Raw genomic sequence first — 11,899 nt, 5'->3', positions numbered from 1 at the left:
AGCAGGCACTGTGCCTGGACCCCTCGATAAGGAGAATTGTTTGGCTAGGGGACTTACCTGCAGGAGCAGAATGAGGAGGGCAACTTGTGATTAGGCCATTTGAAGCCCTCCTGATCTCACCAGATGTCAAGGCAACACATAATAATAGACCTTCATTTTAGGCCTTACATCACGAATGGATTAAGTTGAACAATAAAATAAATAACAATATTGGATTACAACCCATAGAATAAAATAAATATCCATGAGTTCATACTGAGCTAAATAAATAATAGGATAAGAAATAACCCTTCCTTACAGAAAAGATCTACTTTAGCAAATGTAGAAGAAAAGAAGATAATAGAAAAATTACCATTAAAACATCCCGGTAATAATTGTTGCTGGAAAGATCTGCTGAAGGATGCTAACATTAGTGGGCAAAATTTAGCGGAGAAACAGCAGATCTGTATAGTCTCAAAGTACCTTCTCCAAGATGTTTATTACTTACATAGAGAATAATAGTAACCTTATATAGTAGAGAAAGCTGGCAGACACTACCCTTAACCATGTGATCAAGGTTAATGTCACTGGTAGGAAGACATATACACATCATGTACCCCTGATATGATGCACTGAGAAGGGTGCAACCCCACCTCTGTAGTAATCTTCCAAAAAATGCATAACTTCAATCTGATCATCAGAAACCATCAGAGAAACCCAAGTTGAGGAGCATTCTAGAAAATAACTGACCAGTACACTTCAAAAGTATTAGGACATGAAAGACAAGGAAAGGCTGAAGAATTTTCAAAGCTCAGGGGAACCTAAGGAAATATGATAACTCAACGCAGCATGGTATCCAGGATTGGATCCTAGAACACGAAAAGGGTATTAGTGGAAAAGCAATGAAATCTGAAAGTCTGTAGTTTATTTAATAGTATTGTATAAATGTTAATTTTTAGATTTGATAAATGCAAAAATTTATCTAGTATTTTTGAAAAGTTCTTGGAAGTCTAGGTCCCTTGAGTTGAGCTTTATTCAGATATTTCTATTCTTTTATATGAAATTGCCTTCTGTGTTAAAGATCCATTTTTCAAAAAATCGAAGTATAGTTGATTTACAATATTATATTAGTTTCAAGTGTGCAAAATAATGATTCTATTTCTATAGATTATATTCCATTTAAAGTTATTGCAAAATGATGGCTATATTTCCCTGTGCTGTACAATATATCTTTGTTGCTTACTTATTTGATGCCTAGTAGTTTGTGTCTCTTAATCCCCTACCCCTATCTCGCCCCTTCCCTCAGCCCTCTCCCCACTGGTAAACACTAGTTTATTCTCCATATCTGTGAATCTGTTTCTGTTTTGTTATATATTCATTTGTTTTATTTTTTTAGATTCCACATATAAGTAATAACATAGAGTATTTGTCTTTCTCCATGTGACTTATGTCACTAAGCGTAATACTTTTGAGGTCCACCCATGTTGCAAATGGCAGAATTTCATTCATTTTTATGGCTGAGTAATAGTCCATTTCGTGTGTGTGTGTGTGTGTGTATGTGTGTATATATATATATATATATACACACACACATATACATAATGCTACATAATTTTATCTTTAAAGTGTGTTGACAGCTTTTTCTAGATTTATATGTAAGTCTCTAATTTTTTGTTGCTATTTTGAATTATAGCTCTCTTTCTATGTTATACCATTGGTAAATTTTAATGAATGCGAACTTGATTTTTGTTTGTTGAGATAATCTACTGACACTGGGCTGTGGTGAAGGAAAGTGCAGTGTTTATTGCAGGGCACCAAGCAAGGAATCCAGGTAGCCAGTGCTTAAAAGGCCCAAACTCCCTGAAGGCTCTCAGGGAAAGGTTTTTAAAGACAGGGTGGGGGAGGGGAGATGTGGGGTGTGTGATCAGCTCGTGAACATTCTTCTGATTGGTTGGCGGTGAGGTCATCGGGAGTCAGCATCATCAGCCTTCTGGTTCCAGCCAGTCTGGGGTCTCCGTGCTTGTGGGCGGCGTACAGTTAACTTCTTCCACCTGGTGGGGGTTTCCGTATCTGCAAAACCGCTCAAAGGACAAGGCTCAGAATATTATCTCTAGCCCTTGAGGAGGAGCTAAAGGTCCTTGACTTTGTTTAATGGCCAAACTATTATTATGTTGTCTTGCTTGACTGTTTTCCTTTCTTTCTGCATTTTCTCACTTCTCTGATTAAAGTTACTCTTTGGAACTTGGGGAAGGCCTAAGAGGCTAGAGTTTTTCTGCAGACAAGAGGCAGGCGGAGGACATGCAGTATAGGGGTCTGTTCAGGGAAGGCCCTGTCGGGTCCTGCTCGGTTACATTTTTATGTAATCAATTTATCTCCAATAATTGTCTTTCCCCTCATTCCCATTCCTTTATGCCTCCTCTCCTCTCTCTCCACTCTTCCCCCTTCTTGCCTCCCTTCTCATTTCTTTCTCACTTTATTGCATTAACTAGAAGCTCCAGGATGATGTTAAATAATAGCACTGAAAATAGGTAATATTGTATTTTTCATCATTTGATAAGACTGTTTCTACAATTTTGCCAATATGATGTTAGGATGCTATTTTTAGATGTCTTTTTGACTTTCAAGTAAAAATGTGAGTGGCATTTGGATATGAGCCTGGAAATTAAGGGAGAAATAAACTAGAGGTATGGGAAGCCATGGGCCTTAATGAGATTCCCTAGGTGATAAGTATAAATAGAGAAGAAAAATCTTGAAGCATTCCAAGGTTTAGATAACTGTTAGCTATTTTTATCCTAATCTGTTTTTAAACCTTCACAAGTTTTTTATATTCTCAATAGTTATTTAAATTTATCATAACACCTCCCAAGTTTTATTAATCATTGCTTATTCCTTTTTTATTGTGAAATAAAACATAAATCTAGAAAAGTACATGAAATATACATTTACAGTTTAATGAATAATTATAAAATGAACATCCAAGAAACCACCGCAGGTCAAGAAATAGAAAATTTCCAGCATTCCTGAAGTCCTCTGCATGTTCTACTCTCATCAGAACTCCATCTCTTCCCCTGACAAACTCTTCTGACTTTTGTAATAATAGTTTCCTTGCTTTCCTTTAAAGTTTGATTACCAATGTATGTATCCCTAAATAATATTCATTTAGTCAAAACATATGGCATATGTTTACATTCAAGAAACCATCACCGCAGTCAAGATAATGAACATTTCTTTACCCCCAAATACTTTGTATGTTTTTGTAATACCTCCCTCCAGTACTTCCCTGTTCTTACCTCCACTTATCTGCCTTCTGCTACTATAGATTAGTTTTCATTTTCTAGAATTTTATATAAATGGAATAATTCAGTATTAACTCTCTTTTTTGTCTGGCTTCTTTCATTGAGCATAATTATTTTGAGATCCACCCATGTTATTGTATATATCATATTGCAGTGTGTCTTCATTCCCTTTTATTATTCAGTAGTATTCCGTGGTATGGATGGACTACAGTTAATCTGTTCACCTGTTGATGGATATTTGGGTTGTTTCCAGTTTGGGCTATCACAAGTAAAGCTATTATAAATATTCGTGGACAAATCTTTGCATAGACATATATCTTCCTAACTAGTTCTTACATAGATATCTGGGAATAGAATGGCTGGATCATTTAATAGGTGTATGTTTAACTTTTAAGAAACTACCAAACTGCTTTCCCACAAAGACTGTATGAGAGTTCTTGTCCCTCCAAGTCTCTCCGATAATTTGTATGGTTAGTCTTTTGAATTTTATCCATTTTAATACGTGTGAAGTAGAATCTCATTCTGGTTTTGATTTGCATTTCCCTAATGATAATGATGTTAAACATCATTTCATATGCTTATTTGTCTTCCAAATATCTTATTTGGTAAAGTGTTCAAATATTTTTCCATTTGTTAATTGAGGTGTTTATTTTTTATTACTGAATTTTGAGAGTTTTTATATACTCTGGATACACATACTTTACATTCAGATGTATTATTTGCAGGTGGATTTTTTCTCTTCTGCTCTCTCAAAACAAGGTAGCCCTTCAATTGTTCTGGCTTTCTTCAGAAGATCCTACAAATTTTAGTTCTAAATCCTATGTTCCTCAGTTCCAAAGTTTTCTCTCCTGCCTCCAAGTAGTAATTTTTGAAATCCAAGTCACTTTAAAAAAAACCAGATGGACCTTCCTCCTTGCAATATCCCACTCTGAGCAGCCAAAGCTTGAGCTCTGCTTGCATCATTTTTTTTTTTTCACGTTTTCTCTTTGTATTGCCAGCCCCTGCTCCCACCTCACTTACTTTCTTGCAACCTTTAGCTATTTATATAAAAGGATGTTTGCTACACTTAATCCAATATTTCTAGGATTTAGTGATGACAGTGAAGCCAGCCATAGCCATGAACTGTTTATGGAAAGGCACACCAAACCCTTCACAATACAACACTTGCTGCTTATTAGTTTGCCTGTTAATTGTTTTATAAATATTGAATTGATTTGAAATTCTAAGACAGAGAAATTTGGACTCGATACAATGGTTGACAGGGAGAAAATACGGGTTCCCCAAAAAGGAAGAAGAACGTGATTAGGCCACCATGATCTCTCATCTGGAATATTGCCATAGCCTCTTGTAACTGGCCTCCTAAATTCTGCCCTTGCCACCTACCATCTATTCTCCAAACAGCAACGTGTGATTGATTTAAGATTTAAATCAAATGATGTCACTCCTTTGTTAAAAGCCATACAATGTCTTTTCGTCTCCTGATAATAAGACAAAATCCTAACAATGACCTAAAAAGTCCCTACATGATCTGATCCCTGCCATCTTTCTTACCACATTTGCTAATACACTTTTACTCTCATTCCACTTCAACCATATTGTATTTCAGTTATTTTTTTCCCCTCAACTTTATTGAGAAATAATTGACAAATATAATTGTATATTTTTAAAGGATACAACATGATGATTTTATATATTTATATTTATATATTTGTATTTTTATTGGGTATATTTATACAAATGATCACTAAGATCAAGATAATTTTAACATATCCATCACCTCACAGACTTAAGTCTTTTTTTTTGTGTGTGTGGTGAGAATGCTTAAGATCCAGTCTCAGCAATTTTCAAGTATACAATACTGTATTATTAACTATAGTCACCATGCTGTACGTTACCCTCAAAAGTTATTCTTCTTACAACTGAAAGTTTGCGCCCTTTGATCTATAAAGTTCCTGAACATACCAAGCATATACTTGACTAAGAGCATTTGCATTTTCTCTTCTCTACAATGAATACTTCTCCCTCATATAGCTGTCCTGAATTAACTATTTAAACTTTATTAATACTGATAAAACATAGGAACTATATGATTCCAGTAGAGATATTGCTCATTCTTAAAGAAAGTTAATCTTTCAAGACTGAAAAGTTAGACTTAAAAAATACTTTACTGAGATATAATTTGCATATAAAATTACCCATTTTCAGTGTACAGTTCAACAATTTTTCGTAAATATACTGAGTTGTTTAACCATCACTAAAATCCAGTTTTAGAACTTTCTCCTCATCCCAGTAAGATCCTTTGTGCTATTTGGAGTCAGTTCCTGTTTCCAGTCTCAACCCCAGGCAACACTGGTCTACTTTCTTTTTCTTTTTCTTTTTTTGGATGAAGACCAAAAGTATATTTTTTATTATAAATCACAATATCACAGGCATGCACAGGAGGAGGCAGGAATTGTTGGGAACTACTGTAGAGGCCGTCTACCACATCTTCCTACAGATTAACTGCTAAACAGCTACCCAAGTGATCCAGTTAAAATGTATATCAATCATAACATGATCCTGCTCAAACACTCCAATGGCTGCCCATCACTGATCTACTTTCTGATATTAACGATTCTTATAAATGGAATCATACAACATGTGGTCCTTTGTGACTGGCTTCTTGCACCTAATGTTTTTGCGTTTTATCCATGTTGCAGAAAGTATGAGTATTTTATAAAATGTTGTTATTGACACCCTTAGCCTCAGTTTCCATTTATTCATTAATTCTACTATTTTTCTTTATTTTGATTCATGGATTTCTGCTTTGGTGACTAAATTTTTTAAAATATTTTCCTTAGCTTTATTTTGCTGTTTTTCTAGTTTCTTTAGCTTAAAGATTAGCTAATTTATTTACATTTTCTTGTTTTAAAACAAAGGCCTTTAATTATGCCAAAACCTTCTGAATAGAGTTTTGTTGTATCACAAAATTAATTGTCCCTATTTTCTAATAACATACACTTTCAGTTTTGATTTGCTTTTTGACTCCATATTTTCTAAAGATCAATTTACAATTTTTTCAAAGTTTGTTTTTTTTAACATTCAACTTCCAGTTTTTTTGTACTTTAGTCATAGCACTCAACTATTATAATTTCAGCTACACTGAGGAGTTTGAGCTATCTACTTAAAAAGTACAGTTAAAAATACCATATTTGCATTTGAACTGAATATGTATTCTCAATGGTAATATGCAAAGTTTAATATGTTTTTTAAAGTTTAACCTATTAATTTTATTATTCAATTTCCCATAGGTGGTCTGTCAATCAGTCTTCTTTTCTCTTCTTCTACCTATTTTTATAAATGAAAAAAAAGCAAAGCTCTACAAAAAATATCAAAACATCCATGTGCCTATCATCAAGATTTGATAATTATCACATATTTTCATATTCACTTAAACATAATTTTAATGACAGAACATAGACTTGAGATCCCCCTTGCCACCTCCAGTTCTAATTCCCTCCTTCCTACACAGAAGAAGAAATTATCAAGAATTATTATGTATCCTTCACACCCATTTAAAAATACTTTCATGCATTAGGTTTGTATTCTTTGACCACATATATACATACATAATTATGTATGTATTTTCTTTAATTTGATATATGTGGTATCATGATCTGAAGCTCTGAAAAGTCTTTGATTTCCCTCCAAATTACATTATTTGAGATCTATGTGGATTTTCATCACGTTAGTTACCTATTATTGTTCTTTAGTATTTCATGGTATGCATATATCTTATTATTATACATGAATTCCATTGATACGTGTTTAGATTGCTTCCAGTTTTATCTATAACCAAAAAATGTTGAAATAAACCTATAGGTGCATCTTTCATTTTGCACAGGTGAGAATACTTATAGGTAAATAGTTGATATATCTAGAAGTGGTATGCACATTTACAATTTTACTGGTTATATCTGAATTACTTTTCTTAATTGTTTACCAGTTTATACTACATCTAGCAACATATGAACATTTTCCTTTCCCCTGATCTTTACCAATATTTGATATAGTCATACTTCTTTAATATTGTCAATCTACTTGCATTGAAATGATACCATAGTACTGTTCCCTGAATACTACTAAAATTGAGCATCTTCTCAAATGCCTATTGGTCATTTATAAAGACACTTTTATTTCCTATTGCTGTGTTATTATTTATGTTTATCTTTTTATTACAAACTTGTAAGAATATATTATATATTTGGTATACTAATTTGTTGTAAGTTTGGCTGGTTGCAAATATCACCTTGTAATTTCTAGCTTGATTTGCTGTTTTTTATACAGATTTTTAAAACATACGACCTAGTATATTTATGAAACTTTTCCTTCATGGCTCTTGCTTTTTGTGTCTTGTTTAAGGAGTTCTTACTCAATGTTACAATTATTTTATTTGTCTGTTTTCTTTGATACCTTTCAGAGTCTTGATTTTGACATTCATCTCTATGTCAGGTATGAGTGTAAGGTAGGGATCTAATTTTAAAAATGTAAAGAAACCTAAGTGAACATATATGTACTCATCACATAGTATCCACAGTTATCAATAGCTGGCCAATGCTTTTTAACATGCACCCCCAAAATTTGGGGGAGAAGGCTGGAATATTTTAAAGCAAATTCCAGACATCATGTCATTTCATGCATCTCTAGCTGAAGACATTTTTAAAACATAGCAACAATAGCATTGTAGATGAATAAACAACAGCATTGTTGCTATGTTTAAAAAATCTTTAATATCATCTAATACTGAATCCATATTCAATCCTGTGTATTGAATCCTATGTATTTAAATTTCCCAATTATCTCAAAATTGCTTCTTATTTTATATTTATTCAGATTAGGATTCAAATGAGGTCAAGGTCCACATATGCATTTGTCTGTTATTTGTCCAAGTCACTCTTCCCAATTTTATTTTTATGCCATTGATTTGTTGGAAAACTGGGCAGTTTACCTATGAAATAACTTATATTCAGCATTTGACTGCTTCCTCATCTTAGTGCTTAACTTCATCCTTCTCTGTTTCCTATAATCTCCTAGTTATGATTAGATTCAATTTCAAATCAATTTCAATTTTCTGTGGCACAACACAGGTGCTGTTGTGTGCTTCTTATTACATAATATTATGAGGTACATAACATCTGCATTTCTCATTTTTAATGGTGTGGAGTTTGATCAGTGTGTTTAGATGGTGTCAATCTGGTCTTCGCAGTATAAACTTCCCTCATCCAACTTTCACCTACTGGTTCTGGCATATGTTGGGTAATAGCCTGAATCTATTATTTCATTCGAGGTTGCAAATTGGTGATTTTCTAATCTTATTCCTTCTGTATTTATTAGCTGGAATTCTCGTATAAGGGGAATTTCCCCCTTTGACTATTTGATTACTCTAAAATACAGTTTACACAAGAAAGATAGGCTAAGCGATAGATTTTTAAAACTTTACTAATGTTCAGAATAATGGGTTGATATCGTAGTAACATACATTGCTGACCAATGAAGTTTTTACTTTTTAAATATTGCTCTAAGCACACTTAAAAAAACCTGATATGTTTTAATCATTTTCAGACATTTTTCCATCTTTAGCTAGTCAGAGCCCCTTTAATTGGCCTTATTATTCTTTGACATGACCCCGCTAGACCTTGATAATTTTCTGGTCTGGCACAATTAGACATCTCCAGCTCACCTGTTTCAATTCCTTCTCAAGACTGGATAGATCCTTGATAATGACAGTAAACAACCACAGGTGACCAAGTAATAGTTCCAATCCTAGCTGCCATGTGGCATGTGGTATTTTTCTAGAGCAGATCAATAATACCTCGTTTACATGGTATGATTTTGGAGAATGCATTCTTTTCTCTCTCAATTACAAACTGTCTATGTTCCCCTCCAATGGAAACAATGTACCTTTATATATTTAATCATAGTACATCAACATGCATAGTCATACATAGTTTTTGAAAAGTTCTGGATAATATGGATATCCCATAAGAACATTATATAGATCCATTACATTGATGCTATTACGCTGTTCATGCTGGGTGAACAAGAGCATGTTAGAAGCCTTAATAAGACAGCTGAGCAGCTCTTTTCTGAGTTCTGAATTTTATTTTCCACGGGCTTATCTGAACTCGAGTGCTCAAAATGACGCTAGAAAATCGGCCTCTGCAGTTTGGGGATTATGTCTTATTGATGTTTGTATCTCCTTACCATGCAACACAATGCCTGGCTCTAAAAAAAGTAGTTAATAAAAGGTTTTTTTATTATTATAAGTTATAAAGTTCAAATTTTATACTACATGAATGAAATCCTAATTGGTAAAACGGGGATTTGTACAGTGTGAGCAAGTTTACGTAAACTATGATATACATCAATCAAAAACAGTTACTGTGAAAAAAAAAAAATAGTTACTGTGGGAGGGAGGGAGACGCAAGAGGGAAGAGCTATGGGGATATATGTATATGTATAACTGATTCACTTTGTTATAAAGCAGAAACTAACACACCATTGTAAAGCAATTAAACTCCCATAAACATGTTAAAATAAATAAATAAAACATAAAGAAAGCCCGAACGCAGCAACAAAAACCAAAAAAAAAAAAAAAAAAATAGTTACTGTGTTTCTGCTGTGTGTAATAGGTACCAATGGTAAAAGGCTATGCCTGCTCTCAAATATTTTGAAAACTGGTTGCAGCATGATGTAACACAACATACTTACCAAATACTTAGTATGCGTCTGTATTCACTGGGAGACTGACCAGCCTGAGATAAAACAGATTGTTACTTTTTTTTTTTTTTTTTTCTGGCTGTGTTGTGGGTCTTCGCCGCTTCTCGTTGCGGAGCACGAGCTCCAGACGCGCATGCTCAGTAGTAGCTGTGGCGCACGGGCTTAGTTGCTCCCTGGAATGTGGGATCTTCCCAGACCAGGGATCGAACGCGTCTTCCCTGCAATGGCAGGCAGACTCTCAACCACTGCGCCACCAGGGCAGCGCTGTAATCTCTGTTTCCACTTCTTAATGGTGAACTCCACTGACTTCCTCAAGCTTTACGCTAACCTAGCTCTTAAGTAGCTGACTCTACTGACGGTTGGTAACCCTCACAGCACAAGGGGGAGCTCTACTTCCCGTAAAGACAGGATGACTGTTGAGTGGAAAGGTCAAGGTCAGAGGTCACATCCTGTTACCATGTGCTTTCCGAGGTAAGATACGTCACAGAGTGCTTTACTTAGAATGGCTGTGAATTTTAATGACCCAGCCTGTGGCTTCTATCAGAGGGAGGTTGTAGATTTCTTAAATCAGCAAATACTGCAAAATGAAGTCAGTTCCTACTTCTACTCGTTGTGCGAGAGCAAGTCTTGGGGGGATATGGAGAAGAAGTTGAGGGACATTGTGACTAACTCAGCTATATCGGGACGCCTCAAGGAGGCGTGTGCCTGGAGCTCCCTGGCCCTAGCAGTGCGGTTCGCTAAGAGGCAGAAGTCGGAGGATGCAGCAAAGGTAAAAAAGCTCCAGGATCAGCTCGAGGAGCAGAAGCTTCTCACAAAAGCCTTGAGGGGGACGGTGAGTAAACTCAGGGGGATGCAAGAGAGGGAAAAGGAGAAAGCCCAGTCCCAACTTCAACAAAGTCTCGCAATCCTTCATGAAACAGAGGAAGAGCGGAACTTACTCAGGAGTGAGCTTATTAGGGTGTTAAGCACTCAGTCTCGGCAGCAGGTCGGAACTCGGGGAGAGGAGAAGGAAAAGGAGGCACAGACGTCAGGGATGCCTACGTATTCTCATGGCACAGCAGATTGCTGGCTGAGGGGGAAGGCGGGGAAGGGATCAGACCAAGAGACCGCTGCTCTTCCTGAGATGGCTGCCGTAGGGGGAGAGGCAAAGAAGGAGAAAGTGATTTCTCAATGGGGGAACGACGAGGGGGTAGCTAATTTTTCTTGCCCTCCGTTCTTGGGTGCCAGGGCCCAGGCTCGTCAACTGCTACCCCTTAATGTCTCTCAGTTCTCTAATTCATCCCCGCCTACAGTTCCTCTCGCAGGAGCAAGAGCTGACGCTGCAGCAGCCCCTCCTGTGAGAGATTATAGAACTAGGTGGAACATAAGGCGGAGCCATACCAGGAAGTTCTCACCTGGCTTCTCTCACTCTGCAGGACGTACCATCAGGCACAGAATGGGAGACTGGGAGTGTGCTTGGTGTCATTCGATGAATTTCTTATGGCGAAAGATGTGTTTTAAATGTAAAAAATCCTGTCGCACAAGGGAAAGTAGAGGCTCTGCCCCCAATCAGGGACCTCGCTGAATTCGAACAAATTCATTTCCTGACATCCTCTTCTGATTAGAAAGGGAACAAGAGCATGTTCTTGATTAGATATTATGTACAAACAGACAAGCAAAAAGGAATAAGATATCATGAAACAGCTAACATTTTACCTATTTACTTCCAGCTCTGACTATAACTACATATACGAGTTCTCATCATTGTAGTCAATAATTTTCTGATCAAAATAGAATCATTTTGAAAATTAAGTTTACAATTTGCTTTAAAATGTTCTTTACTTGATTTTCCAAAAGGTGGAAAATACAGGGAAAAAGTACAAATA

The 11,899-nt window shown here is 35.8% G+C and overlaps 1 protein-coding gene across 1 annotated transcript; it reads left to right on the top strand.

Annotated features, from left to right (window-relative positions):
* The first annotated feature begins 10,536 nt into the window (after positions 1–10,536).
* On the top strand, positions 10,537–11,598 carry LOC137756414 (testis-expressed protein 13A-like). The gene has a single exon (XM_068532680.1). The coding sequence runs from the start codon at positions 10,537–10,539 to the stop codon at positions 11,596–11,598; it is 1,062 nt and encodes a 353-aa protein (XP_068388781.1).
* Positions 11,599–11,899: the final 301 nt, after the last annotated feature.

Source organism: Eschrichtius robustus, chromosome X, assembly GCF_028021215.1.
Source record: "Eschrichtius robustus isolate mEscRob2 chromosome X, mEscRob2.pri, whole genome shotgun sequence".
Classification (NCBI taxonomy): domain Eukaryota; kingdom Metazoa; phylum Chordata; class Mammalia; order Artiodactyla; family Eschrichtiidae; genus Eschrichtius; species Eschrichtius robustus.
The sequence above is the reverse complement of the archived record's forward strand: the minus strand, read 5'-3'. Positions and strand labels throughout refer to the sequence as shown.

What these genes read in the sequence shown, in the direction of transcription:
- LOC137756414 (XM_068532680.1), top strand. Translation starts at nt 10,537, where the DNA reads ATGGCTGTGAATTTTAATGACCCAGCCTGTGGCTTCTATCAGAGGGAG.